The sequence below is a fragment of the Alexandromys fortis genome, unplaced genomic scaffold (assembly GCF_014885135.2).
Source record: "Alexandromys fortis isolate MF-2015 unplaced genomic scaffold, M_Fortis_MF-2015_v1.1 scaffold_220, whole genome shotgun sequence".
NCBI lineage: Eukaryota > Metazoa > Chordata > Mammalia > Rodentia > Cricetidae > Alexandromys > Alexandromys fortis.
In genome coordinates this window covers 2133359-2147807 of record NW_026068099.1, presented here as the reverse complement: position 1 = coordinate 2147807, position 14449 = coordinate 2133359, and the positions used below count along the sequence as shown (strand labels likewise).

At 52.4% G+C, this 14449-nt stretch overlaps 1 protein-coding gene across 16 annotated transcripts in view; it reads left to right on the top strand.

The window, feature by feature from the left end:
• Tns1 (tensin 1) overlaps positions 1-14449 on the top strand; it is a 217421-nt gene that overhangs the window by 102354 nt on the left and 100618 nt on the right. For all 16 annotated transcript variants that reach the window (XM_050123778.1, XM_050123776.1, XM_050123777.1 and 13 more), the window contains one exon: positions 6260-6301. In XM_050123778.1, coding sequence (XP_049979735.1) covers positions 6260-6301 — 42 coding nt within the window. The remainder of the gene's footprint in view (positions 1-6259; positions 6302-14449) is intronic.

Below are 14449 nucleotides of genomic sequence, written 5' to 3'. Positions count from 1 at the left end.
GAGGGATCCAGGGCAGGGGCCAGGCTTCTGGTTCAAGATGTTCCCGGGAACAGGCCTCTTTTTGCCTCCTGGCAAAAAGGAACTCTCTACACTTCCTTCCTGGGCATAGTTGAACTCTATATAAGGGAAGGAAAGAGCCTTGCTACTGGCTTGGAGTTAGAGAAGGACAGTGCCCTGCAGGGTTTACACAGGCCCAGAGGCTGTGGACCCAAGGCAGGGGCCGCCCCTGTCCCCAGACCTCTCCAGCCTAGGGCCTGAAGCTCATCTTGGGAGGCTAGTGGCTTTGAGCCTTGCTGGCATTTCTCAAGCAGTCTTGTCCTGCTTCCAGGCTTCAACCCCATGGTCTCGACATCTTTTGGGCACCCACAAGACCCAGAGGACACCTAGGCTTCCAGGACAATACAGGGTGACTTAGTAGAGGCCTTTGATTGTCCCAGGGCATTGATGATATGAACTCACAGATGAGGTTTCCTTATTTATAGGCACAGATACTTGACTTTTCTGGGGCTACCATGTGGTGATACTCGGTGACCAGAGTTTAGATGCTGGTTACCTCCTGGTACAAAGGGTGACCACAGAGTGGTGGGTGGTGTCTCTGCTTGGGAGTGGAAGGAGTAGGGGCTAGGCTGGAAGCTCTGGGCTAGAGTGTTTTATGGGTTTCTAGATTTTGGGGTACCCAATGGTTCCCTGGCCCTAGGCTTCAGGCTCCTGTTTTCCCTCTCCTTTCTTTTCCTTGTTTCTGTTGGTACAATTACTGTACCTCTCTACTTGCCTTAAGTTCTCTACTCTTCCATTCCTGTCTCTGTGCCAGGAATTCTCTGCCTGGAGCATCGCTTCTGGTGGTCCTTCCTCTACTCCAGAACCTTCAGTGGCTCCTCGGTTCCAGCAGACCAAAGTCTATCCTCTTTTCCTGAACATTCATAGTTTTCCCCTGTCAAGCACAGAAAGAGTGGTGCACAGCTCCTCCTCTTTTATACCCAGCTCAGTGTTCCTTCATCAGGGCGTCTTCCCTTTACCCTGTCTGGGTCCCAGCTAAAGGCGAGTCCTGGTGGTTTTTTTTGAGATGCCAAGCATTCTCATTTCCACATGTCTCACATGTATTAGTGTTACTGAAATACCCTTTCCCCATCTTCCCTTTCAAAACAGACTTCACTCCTGAAGTGAGAATTGGGCCAAGCTGCACACTGGAAAGGACCTGCGTGCTTCCCTTTTGTGGGAATAGGGGTGGCATGGAGCAAGGGATCAGTATGGGAGTGTGACATGCAGCAGAGGGACAGGGATAACCTCGTCTGTGCCGGACTCACAGTCCCTCCTAGGGACGCCCACACTCTCCCAGTGACCTGCAGCCCAGCACCTTGCCTCAGTGTGTGCCCTATCCAGCCATGTGGCAGAGAACAGGTGGGCAAGGCGGGTGTCTGAGGCAGGCTGAAGTAGGCTACAGTTTCTCTGAGAGCCTTCAGGTTTGTTGGGAGGCGACCTGAGACCCTGGGAGCTAGGGTATCGATGCGCACCTTGCTGGGGGTGGGGTTTGAGGTAGAGGGAACAAGTGTGAGACTGAAGCTTGATATGAAGAAAGCTGAGAAAACCTCCTGGTCATCAGCTGCCCAGCTAATGTTCCCAGATGTTTGACTTCGGGGAATCTAGCTTGACTTACACGAGCCTTTTTTTTTTAACTTCAAAAACTAGTCTGAAAGTGAAGATGTGTATGGCTGGAAAGTGCCCAGCTTGGTGATATGCAGTAGGTGCTTTATAAACCCCATTGTCCCTCTGTTCCATATGTCATTAATGTGGGTACCCAGACATGTTGGACAGGGATGGGGGTCACCATGAATACTCCTCAGGAAATGAGCCACATGCCAATCACACGTGGATCCACTCAGGGCAGTAGTGCAGGCAGTGGACCTTGAACATTGGTGGATCTTAGAAATGTAGATTCAGGGTCATGCAATTGGCTCTGATGGCTTCCGGGCTGGGTTCTTCAGTCAGTATTAGCCTGCAACACTGTCTCTTCAGTACATGGACACTGCCTTCACCTATATCCTCTGGGCTCTTTCTCTTTGGTCTGTGTCCAGTCTCTTCCTGTAAGAACAATAGGTCATACTGAATCAGGCTCACCTTGGTGGACTCACCTAGTCATGTCTTTAAAGGCCCCATCCATGGGCACTTTCTAAGGGACTGGTTTGAATTTTCACATGCCAGTTTGGGGGATATAAATCAGCTGTAACATGAAGGGGAAATCAGCCAGACACAAAACGACAAGCATGTGATTGGTCTTTCAGGAATGTGTCTGTTAGCAAACTGCACATGTCTTGGTTTCTGTCCCACCCAACAGCGCAGACTTTCTGTGACTTTGCAGGATGTGTATGTGGGTCTCATCAGCAGCAGACAGTTCTGCAGTGGTGACACCTACAGGTGACCTCCAACCCAGTTTAGCTCTATATTGAACCAGACACAGTGACATGACATACCTCATAGGTTGGGTATTTGGTCCCCAGGACTGCCTTCTGCCTCGTAGGTGCCAGTTTCAAACTTCAGGGTGTCTTTGTGCTTCTGACCAATTGGGTGTCAACTGAGATTCCTGTGACCCCGCTTTGGGTACCATCGATTTGCTCCTGGAGACTTGGGATGCATGGTTTGTGGTGTATCAGGAAGGGTTTGATGAAAGATACAAATGACGAGGGTGAGCAGTGTGGGAGTGAGGGGCACATCTCGCTCCAGGAGCCTATGTGTAAGTACCCCACAGCCCATCCTTTGGGGTTCGTGTGAGACCTCTTTGCATGATTCTGATTCTCACAGTCTGGTACAAACCCAGGAGGGCCTTTTGTGCATATTCTTTTTGGCCTCCCTGGGTATCATTCCTCCCTCTGCAATTCCACTGAGTTCTGTGGCCAGCTCCAGGATGGAGGGTCCTGAGAGATGAGCGTTTATGTGACGTGCCTAGGTTCACAAGGAAGGTTTCATAAATGGGCCTGTTCCTAAACCACCCCCCCCCCTTCCAAGGCAGATCCAAGAATCTTGATTGGGAAGGGGAGTTTAGAAATGGGAATGGTGGTCCAAGCCCCTTGAGGATCTATTGTCAGATCCCAGAGGTCTCTGTGGTTAGCACATTCACAGTGCAGAAGGTGAGATTTTATGGGGTGGGAAGGGAAAGAGGGAGCTCATTGTTCAGTGGGTGTGGTGTATTGGATGATGAAAAGTTCTGGAAGTACGTAGTTGCTAGAATGTCACTGTGGATGCACTCTGGCTATTGGTTACTGAATCTAGCATGTTGTGCATTCCAGTCAAAAGATCTATCACAGGGCCATGTCTCCAGCTCCTAAGATGGGGCTTTTTATGTTGTGCATGTTTTGCCACAGTGAAAAGGGAGAGGGGCAACGAGAGAGCTCCGAGGGTGGAGATTTGCTGCCAGACATCAGCGTCCCATCTCCAGGACTCACGTGGTGGAAGGAGAGAACTGACTCCTGCAAGTTGTCCTCTGACCTTCATCCGCATAGCATGGCACAGATGTGCCCAGCACACATGCCTACATGCACACGCACACACTCTTCTAAGATTATTTCTCCTAGAAAAAGACGGTGGGAGGGGGCATTTAAGCCAAGTATACAGTGATGCAAGCCTATTATTCCAACACTGGGGAGTCTGAGGCTGGAAAGAAAGAGTTCTGGGTTTGTGTTGGCTATATAGTAAGACCCTCTCTCAAAAAAAAAAAAAAAAACAAACAGACAACAACAACAAAAAACCATAGCTACCACCATCAAATATAACAAGAAAAACCGTAGACCCAGCAAGTGTTAAAAAGGAAACCCAAGATAGTGTTTCTACCCAGAATAAGGTGATGAGGTTATAGTTGGAAATGTGAGGCTTCCTGTACAGTTTCTTGGGTCATGGTCCACAAGTATGGGGTCTCCTCTGCAGGACCTGGCCAGTTTAGGAATCTGGAGTTTTATGTAAGCAAGGCTGAGAACTTAGGCTTTTATTGGGGTTTTGAGAAAGGGATGCTTCCCAGGTCCTCCTCCTTGCAGGGTAGTGAGGCACTGAAAGGGGATGCTGGCAGGGGTCTGGGCGGTCCTTGTTCTGTGCAGAGCAGGATGGGCATGAGAGTAGGGCAGGATCGTGCCTCTGCCTCTGTGGCTCTGTTCCTGTCTGCTAAGCAGGGATAGTCAGTGGGCCCACCCGTGGGCCCTGGATGAGTTCTTACAGTGCACAGAGTCATGGCTGCTGGGAAGCCAGTGTGGTGGTGGGGGGCTGGTTGCTGCTGCTGTGAGGGTGTTGTCCTCTGCCCTTCATTTGGGGGCATGGCGCAATAGGCTGATTCTGCCCCAAGTCCAGTGGGCTGCCAGGAGGAGCAACTCACCTGTGGCTGCCTGGTCACAGTAGGGCTGTCATCAGAGCCCTTGAAGAAGGCCCAGGGCTACCTAAGTCACCTGTAGTCAGTGGGGCCAGCCACTGCTGATGCCAGGAGTGTGGGGCTGCTGAGCATAGACCACAGAGTGGCAGGGCCCCTGGTACTCCTGGCACATTCTGGGCTCCTGAGAGGGTGGCTGGGGGCCAGGGTGCTGGAGAGGAGAGACAGACGGCCTTTTAAGGAAACATTTCTGTGCCTCAGAAAAAAAAAAAAAAGAGCAAGAATGAGACTAGAAACTCTGAGACACACAAGTCCATGGCCAGCAGCCCTGGCCCGGTATGGGTCTGGGGTGGAAAGGCCCCTAGGATACCACTTTGAGGGAGTATAGCTTTATTCCCTTAGGTGATAGTTCTGTGTGGGTACATCTACCTGGGGAGTTGGGGGTGAAGGGTGAGGAAAGGGCCCATGGTTAGGATGGGGCTGGGAGAGAGACCCTCTGTGTGTCTCAAAGTCACAGCCCACCCTTATGCAATGGAGACCTGTTTGGGCTCTGACCTCCTGCGTTATAGCCCTCTCTAGAGGTCACAACTGTCTGTTTGCGCTGCTCAGGATGGGAGCCTAGCCGGGACCATCCTGACCAGGATGTGGCTCAGCGATCATACCCAGTCCCTGTGGATGCTCTCATGAGTTGGGAGGGGGCCCTCTGAGAGTCTGGTCTGTGCTTTGAATCTTCACAATCGCTGTGGTTGGGTTGGCTTGGGGTTGTAAAGGACGGAGAGTGTAGCCTGTGGTTGAGCCGTGGCTATTGATCAGGATGACCATAGAGAGGTCCTGAGTCCTATGCCCATGTGAATCCAGAACTGGGCTTTGGGCTCTTTCTGCACCCCCATTCTCCTACAGGGAGGGCCATGAATAATCAGAGCTCTTCACACCAAATCTTGGGACCCAGATTGCCCGGGTTCAACTCCCAGCCTCACCTGTGCTGTGTGACTTTGGGTAAACTGCTTACCCTGTCTTGCCTCCACTCTTCCTGGGGAGGTAACAGTAGAGTCGGTTGTTAAAAGGGCAAAACACTTTATTTAGCAGCACGCCTGCTAAGTGGTACCAGCTCTGCAAGCGTTGGTATTGCACATGAGATGGGGTTGCCTACCGTTTGGAGAGGCAGTTGCCTCTTCAGCCACCGTCTGCTTCTCTGTGGGCCTCTGGCCTGGTGCTTGGGTGAGGAGTCAGAGCCAAAGTTGAGGACTGAGATCCAAGAAAAATGTGTTGGCTGGAAAAAGGAATGTACTGGCCTCTGACACGTGCCCTGCTAATTGTCAGGGTGGCGTGGCCATTGCGCCCTCCTTCCTCTCTCCCTCCTAGAGGCCAAGTTGCCATGACCTTGGCTCAGAGAAGGATGAGGATGATCTGATAATGACAGTCCCCTTCCTAGTGGGTGCTGCCTCCCCCCAAAGTGATCTGTGCAATCCCTGGAAGATCTGGCCATTCCCAGCCTGGGGGAGCCCCCTCAGCTCTGACTTGGGGTGAGCCACTGGCTATGGGGAAAGATGGAGGGATGGGATTTTACTTTCCTACAGGTCTAAATCATGTTTTTCAAGTATTATAAATCCATCTTTCTATACTGTAGAGGAATCGAGGAGGGGGCGGGGGAAGCTTTATGGTTATCGTAGGGTTCAGGGTATACTTACTGCCCTGCTGACCTCCAGGTAGGCGTGTTATGTTTTACAGGATTTGACCTGTGAGGGGCATTTCATGTTTGTTGTCTGGTCTAAGTCTTTGTGGGTGGCCTTCTGAAGAGCTCTCTCTGTGCCTCAGGGAAGGCTACCCTCTTGGGGTTGGGGTAAGAGTGGGCTCAGGAGGTCCAGGGGCTGCTGGGACCGATGCTAACAGCGATATTTTTTACCTCTCTCCCAGGTGGCTGCCCCTTGTGTTCCTCCAGCCAGCCATGAACTGGTGGTGAGTGACAGCCTTTCTTTCTCCTTCCAGTCTCTTGCATGTTGGGAGCTGGGTTTGTGGGGTGGAGTGGGTTGAGGGCTTGGGGCTGAGGCTGGTGGGAGGAAATGAGTCATGAGGTCCCTCCTGACGTGCTGCAGGCCTGCTCTGTGTGTCTGGAGATTTGAGGTCCTTGGGAAAACCCATAAAAGGCCATCTTGTATGTCCCCAGGCCTGGCTAGGTTACTGTTGTTCTACGGCCTTGAGTGCTAGGGTGTTCTGTGGTATCTCCTTCCACCCTCCTGACTGAAGGTCTTGTACCCTTCAGCTGGAGGCAGGGGCATAGACGGTGTTTCCCGGAGTCCACCTACAAGGTGGTGGCCTCTGCTCCTCTCCTCAGCTTTGCTATGTCCCCGTGACTCTGTTTTTCGGCTTTTATGGCCCTCATCCCCCTCATCCCTGTCATGTTTCCAGAACAGTTCGGACAGGGGCAGGACCTCTGTGAGTTGTGGGCTGTGGAGCTGGCCCGCTGCAGACTGATTCCAGCTGGGCTGACGTGTTGGCCGGGCTTCCTGCTTCCTTAGCCTCTCCAGGTCCCATTCCACTGCATTCTGGGGGCAGGTTGGATCTGGAGACTGCAGAAGGGCTCTGTGTGTGTGTGTGTGTGTGTGTGTGTGTGTGTGTGTGTAAGAGAGAGACACGAGGAGAGAGACAGAGAGAAGGATTGTGCAGAGGGACTCGAGGTGGGCCATACCGACTGGGCTGATATGGAACATCCGTGGTGGTACCAGCGTTGCGGGGGTTGTGGGGGGAGTCTGAGTCTGGTTGTTGGTATCCTTCACAGAAGCATGGTCACTTGCTCTGCCTAGATGTGGAACACACAGCCATGGCATCTAGTTTTCTTTTGCTTTAGCCCTAACTTGCCCATAACTGTAACCTGGTCGCTTCTTTCTCTCTGTATCTTGGATTTCTGATGCATGTGGGCTCTTAGATTCTTGGCCCCCTGTCACTCTGCTGTATACTCAGGCCATGGGCAGACCAGCTACAGAGACCTGACTCCCTAGGTGAGACTCTCCTAGATGTCAGCTACCCCACTGGAGCCTCCACATGTGGGGTGTTACTTTCACAGATCCCTGTCGCAATAGCAGGGTAGGGGTGGGGCTGCGAATGAGCCAGGTCTGGCTGGAAACCCTTCCAGAGTCACAAAGGCATCCCATGTGCCAGAGGAGGATAGTTGGGAGAGAATATGATGACTATTGTCATTCCTACTGAGCTGCTACCTTAGGGCTAAGAACAGAATGTCCTTGGCTGCCCAGGAAGGCTGAGGGTCCAGGGTTTAGGGACCACGAGGCAGGGGCCGGCATCTGGCTCATGGGTTTTGTTTACAGAGGCAAGGTCTACGGTCAGGACAGAAGGGCCTAGGATGGTGCTCCTACTGGAGGCCTGCAGTTAGCAGCTGGGAGGGCTGCCTGCCTTTGAAGGGCACATGTGCCAGGTCGGCCTTCTTCCTGACTCCGTGCTGTGCTCACCTGCATAGTGGTAGCAGCCTTGCAGGACTTTGGGTGAGCCGCCTCCTGGCGAGGCTGGGCCTGAAGGTGGTGATGGTCCTCAGAACCCACCTCCCCCAGCAGTAAGAAAAAAATCAAGGAGTTCCACTCCTTCCCCTGGGTCCCAGCACCCCATTCCCAGATCTTTATTCCTCTCCTATTTCTTGTTCCCTACCTTCTTGGCTTCAATTGAATGACCCCCTCTTTCTTTAGTTACCCTTTCCCAGAGTGGGAGCTACTAAACGTACCTACTTCACGAAGTTGTCAAAAGAATAAAACATCAGACTAATCCACCTAATGATAAATATCCAAAGAATACTAAGTCTGTCACCTCTGGAGCAAACCCTTAGCCTCTTCTACAGATGCCTTCCTCTCCCAGTTCATCTCTTTTGCCCTCACTTTGTTTTCGCATCCAGCGTTTATCTTGCTGATCCTTAAACATATCAGACACCTGCTACCCCCAGGGACATGGCTCCTTCTCTTCCCTCTGCCTCGAATGCTCTTCCGACAGACACGCCTCCTCACCGGTCAGCATTTCCCTTCCCCCAGGAATCTCACCTCCCTTTCTTCTTCCCTTGCTCCGTGGTGCTTGTGGCCTCTTCCACCCTCTGCACCTTACTTATTTGTCTTTATCTTGACTGAGGGGGTTCCGCCCACACCAGCATGTGAGTTTCAGGACAGGGACTTTTATCTTCCTGGCATTCGGTAGACATTCACACACATGTGCCGGGCACAGATCAGGACTGTGATAGCTGGCGGTGAGGTAGGTGGGTCCTACTGTGGCCCTGCATCCCCCGATGCCTGTGGTGAGTTCGGGACATGGGCCTGGGGCAAGCCACTGCACTCAGTGGGAGGCCCTGTGCTGCCCTGCCAGTGGGAAAGCAGCCCAGGAGACACAAGGAGAAAGTTTGGCTCCCCCAGCACGCTCAGCACCTGCTTCCTCACCTTGGGTGAGGCAAGTGCTTTGGGCAGGCTCCTAAGAGGGAGGAAAGGGTGGGTTCAGGGTTTTCCTTCCTTTTCCCTCCAGTGCCAGCCTTTCAGCCACTGTAGGGCACTGTCTGGCCTGCCTTATTCTCTTTCCCAACTTGGTGTGTCCCGTTCATCTGTCTGACTATGGCATGTTCTGGCCTTGGTTTGTCTCTGCTTCCGCAAGGTTTTTTTTTTTTTTTTTTCCAAACTGACCTTGGATGAATTCTAACCACTTTTCCTCTGATTCAGACCCAGATTTTCTGCCCAGCTTCAGGCCCTGCTGGCCAAACATATTTTCCAGCCTGTGCCCGGGCCAGTGAGGGCCGAGTGGTTTAATCTTCAACTCAGGTTTTCATCTTACTCAACAGATGTTGCCCAAGGGATTGGGCGAAAGAGTTCGGGGGTTGCCCCCTCCGATGGGGCTCTAGGGGGCAGGATGGAGTTAGGATGCTTGCCCTGGTCGCTCCTGATGCATGCAAAGAGCTGAAGCAGCTGTTCTCTGTTCCCGAAACAGAAGAGTTTGAGGAATTTCCCGATGATGATGGCCGTGTGTGTTGCCCACTAAGGCACTTCGTGTTGGGGCCTCTGTATGTGAAAACTGGCACCCAGAGACCTGAGTGGGGTGTCCTGCCTCTGTACGTGAGAACTGGCACCCAGAGACCTGAGTGGGGGTGGCTATGAAGGCATCTGAGGCTACGCAGTCTGCACACTAGGGCTTGTACCCTAGACACCTGGGTCACTAGAGACACAGCTTCCCCTGCCATCAACAGCCACCCAGCAGGGGGTTGGGAAGTCCTATAGAGTGACCTGGAGGTCAGGTTGGGGTGAGAGTTGGGGAACTGGGGAGTTAGAATACTTAAGGGCACGTGGTTTCTGCAATAACAACATAGCAGTCTCCCCCCTCCCAATTTGAGGTTTTACTTTCCTGGGTTTCAGTTACCCGATGTCAACCGAGGTCCAAAAACATTGAGTGGAAAATTACAGAAATAAACAATTCATCCACTTTAAAGTGTGTGTTGTTTCGAGCAGTGGAATGAAACCTGGGGGTGTCTGTCCACTCGTGCCCAGTGAGGAGCTGCTGGATGTGCTGTTTGCCTGTGAGTCAGCCGCGGCTTCTGCCCCCAGATGGACCATCATGGTGTCATAGTGTGGGATTCAAAGTCACTGTTACTTACTGAACAATATCTCCAGAGTACAAGAATTTCAAAGCTGGCCAACCAGGCAGGGCTAAGGGAAGCCACGAGCTGCTTCCTCTGTATGAGGAGCGTTTTCTCCACATATGTATAGGATTTTATTATAGCTGTCATTTTGGGCAGCTGCTGGAATCTTGGGATTGCCTCGAGGGAGAGGGGCCACGGCAATGGTAACAGTGAAATGCTCACACGTTGTCTAGTTTTGGATGTGGGTGCAGGAAAGAGATGCTGTGCCTTGCTTCAGTGTGGCTGATGTGAAGCCACAACTCAGTGGTGAGAGTGAGCTTTCCCTCCATCAGCTTATACCAGAAGCTATCCTCCCAGGCATAAACAGTGACAAATGTCACTGTCACTTACACAGCTCCTCCAGTTTTCAAGGCCTTCTCCATGGCTCAGGGCACCTGAGCAGCCTGTTTCCATCCTGGAGAGACAAGTGTGGCCGCATGTAGTGGTTAGATTGGGGCTCAGGAAGCTGGCTGCCTTGCTCATAGGTGCAAAGCTGGTGATAGCAGGATGAACTTAGAAGGGTACCCTGGTCTGATTCCTTGGGGGCTTCTCATGGTCCCTAGTGTCTCTGTTGGCTAGTGGGCTAGGACTGCACCCACCCATGGCTGTGCACACAGGGTCTGTTACAGCCATGGTGCTTACGTGCAGAGTTCTTTTTAAAGTTGGTTTGCTTTCTTTTTTGCTTGGTGGGGAGCCTAGAGTCTTGTGCATGAGAGGTAAGCACTACCAAGCCATACTTCCAGCCCAGTGATGTTCTTTTCTGCTGAAGTTGCCAGGTCTTATAGAGATCTTAAGTTTTTTTTTTTTAAGAGGATTTTTATTTATATGTGTATATGTATGTAGTGTGTGTGTGTGTGTGTGTGTGTGTGTGTGTGTGTGTGTGCAGGTACCTGCCTGACTAGAAGAGGGCACTTGAGTCCTTGGAGACAGGGTTGCAGATGATTGCGAGCTGCCTGTTGTGGGTGTTAGGGGCTAAATTCCAGTCCTTTGGAAGAGCAGTTGCTCTTAGTTGCTATTCTACTGCCCTGACAAGACACCATGACCAAGGCAACTTATTAAAGAAAGCGTTTAATTGGGGCTGTGGTTCCAGAGGGCTAGAGCCCATGGCCATCGGGGAAAGAAGCGTTCTGGCAGGCAGGAAGGTGCAGCGCTCTAGTAGAAGCTGAGAGTTTACATCTGATCTACAAGCACAAGGCAGAGAGAGAGAGGAAGAAGGAAGAGGAGGTGGAAAAAGGGAGGAAGAGGAAGAGGAGGAAGGAAGGGAGGGATAGAGGGAGGGAGACTTGGATTTTTATATCTAAAAGCCCATCCCCAGCCACCCACCTTCTCCAAAGAGATCACACATCCGAATCTTTCCCAAATAGTTCCACCCACTGTGAACCAAGCACTCAAATATATGTGCGTACAAGAGCCATTATCTTTCATCCAAATACCACAAACAGCCAGTGCTCTAAATTGCTGAGCCATCTCTCCAGCCTGGGCCCAAAGATTTTAAATTGATGTACAAAGGACCCCCGTCATAGGATCTGGAGGCAGCGGGCATCCTGTTGCTTCCTGTTAGAAGAGAGTAGCCTGAAACTGGGCATAGTGATACGCGCCTGTAATCCCAGCACTCAGGAGGTGGAAGCAGGAAGATCAGAGGTTCAAGGTCATTCTCAGCTACACAGAGTTTGAGGCCAGCCTGATCTATGGTGCGATTTTGTGGTTTTATTTTTGTTTGTTTTTAAACTAACCATTTGAAAAGAGGAGGAGGAGGAGGAGAAGAAGGAGGAGGTGAGCTGGTGTGGGAAAACTGGAGGACCAGCTTTCCTCCCCTCCGTCAAGGGCTGTGACACGGAAATGCTTTGTGGATCTGATGAAACTAATCCCAGGGTGCTGAGAGGGGCATGGCTGGCCATTTTTTAGAAAATTCTGGAAAATGGAGTCATGCCAGGAGGCAAGCTTGATCTGAGGCTGACTTTGAAGGGGAGGGAGCCTGTGGGCCTGAGCTTCCAAAAGACCCCAAACGGGGCAGGGGGTTGTACAGCTCGGTCGAGCACAGCAGAAGGACCAGGTGCATGAGGTCTTACTTGAAAGGCTTGGTCTTGTTTTCTATTGCTCCCCAAGTAGCTCTTAAGAGGTGAAAATTGTGCATGGGAGGGTGGGTTTGGGAGCCAGGAAAAGGTTTCAAACATCAAACATGGCCGATTGGGGCTGTTTTGGGGGTGGGGACTGATGTCTTCTGCTGGAGCCCCTCACTAATCACTGATACCTATTGGGTGTGGGGTGCCAGCTACGAGCCTCCTCAGGCTCTTCACTCAGGGCAGGCAAGGGACATGCTCTCCAGAGGTCAGAGGTCAAAGCCTCTTTTGACCACCATTGTGAGAGGCTCAGTAGGATGCAGGATCTGCCCTCAGCAGCCTGATGTTTGGGGCAGAACTGTGCTCAGGGGGTATAAGCCTGGGCTGGGCTGCCAGGCCAGGATGCACAGGGTTGCCAGGTCAGGAGGCAAGACAGAGGTGCATACCATAGGCTGCATCAGTGGCCAACTCTAGGCTCTTGCTAGGGGGAGTCTTGGGGTTCAGGGGAATAAATTAATCTGCTTGTGCAAAACCTTGGAAAGCTTGCCTCTTTTGTCAGGGCTGGTTTGGGGGAAGGAATAGAGAGGGCTCTAGAAGGTGGGTAGGGCTAAACGCATGCCTTGGTACAAATTGTAGAAACAGGCAAACAAATATGGCATACATGTTGACTGGCATGCTCTTGCTGGGGGAAGAGGACACTTGTATATTACCTGGGTCCAGACATCCACTTGGTGGCCCTGGCTGGCAGGTGGGGAGTGGTGTAAGACGGAGAGGAAAGGCAGGCTGGGGACAGGGAAGGGGCCTAGCTTTTGACTCTGGGGCTAGAGTTCACGGCCCGGGTGGAGAACAGGGCCTTGAGTGCTAAGCACTAAGGGTCATTATGGGTCCTTGAGCAGGCAATTGACCCAAAGCGAGCTTTTAGAAGTGGGAGTCTGCTGCCAACTGGGGGTGGCTTGGCAGGAAGGGGTGACCATGGGGTAACAGGGGGAAGGGGCTGGGGTAGACACTAAGCAGGGGCTCCATGGGCTCCGGGCCAGATTAGCCCAGGATGTGGAGGTGGCACAGCCTTATGGCAGGCCTGGCCCCCTGGGGGAGGAGAGTTGTGCTCAGAGGAACTACTCCATATTCTAGCCTGGCCCTGAGCTGGGGCTGGAGAGGATGTCCTTAGCCCGTGTTATAGTGCCAGGCCCCTCAGGGTTGGCTTGGAGGAGGGGCTGGGGACAGGAACAGACTTGCTTGGCGTTCCTCTGGGGGTGCGGAAATCAGGCATAGCTTTCCGCTTAATCACCAAGAGCCTGTTCTTTTCCCCTGATGGCCTGAGTATGTCTAAGTGGCTGTGGCCTTGGCAGCAACTTAACCTGAACATTTAGGTCAGTGTTCCTGCCACCGGGGCCTTTTGCCTGCCCAGGGTCCCGCTTCAGCCCCAGCTGTTCCTGTGCCCACCCCATGACCTCTCGGTGCTTCAGGGTGGAGCATAGCAGGGGCGCAGATTTGGAGGGCAGACCTGGGCTCACATAGAACTGAGTATCCTCCCGGAAACTGCCAGAAGAGGAGCCAAATGCTCCTTCTTCAGCCCTTGTGACCATGAAGAGGAATGGTGCTGGGCAGCAATTGACCCACAGCCGGCTCTTAGAGTGGGCAGCTCTGGCTTTCTCTGCCGCTCTTGCTGCCTGTAGGTTGGTATTGTTATTATTACTGTTGAGAAGATGCCCTTATGGGTGTTTTGAGTATGCAGCCCAGCTCCCCACTGTCCTACTCTGTTAAATGTCCCCAGATGCCATGCCCTGGCCCCTGCCTCTCTTCACCCGACCCCATATCTACTTACGGTTCTATTTTGGGAAGAAGTGGGCCCAGAATAGTTTCCCCTGGGCCTTGGATCTGAGCAATTCCAGCCCCTTCTGGCTGTCCCTACTAGCTCCCAGGCCCTTCCCCTCCCAAGATAGGTAGTACTGGGTGACCCCACAGATCATCAGCGTGGTGGCAAATGTGATGTCATGGGGTCTTTTTGGCTCCGAAATTGCCCGGATTTCAGCCTTCCCTTGGGACAAGTGCACAGAGAGCTGGCAGGCTAGTGCTGAGGGTTTGAAGACTTCTGGACAGAATGTTCCACTGGAGGCTGAGGCTGCATTCTGCACCCTCCCTCTTTGCCTCCGAGCCCTGGACTCAGGCTGGGGCATCCCCAAGCCCCAGCATTTCCTTCCTCTAAACAGCTGCCCACAGATACATTTTTTTACTCCAACAGAGCCTCCCTGCAGGCCACTAAAGAGCCCCAGGCAGGTGTCCCAACCTCCCAGTTTTCCAGGACAGGCTCACCGTCTGTCACTCAGCATGGGCACAGTGAGGGAGAGGGCGTATGTATCTGGGAATACTGAAGAAAGGACCTGCAGCTTCCTTACC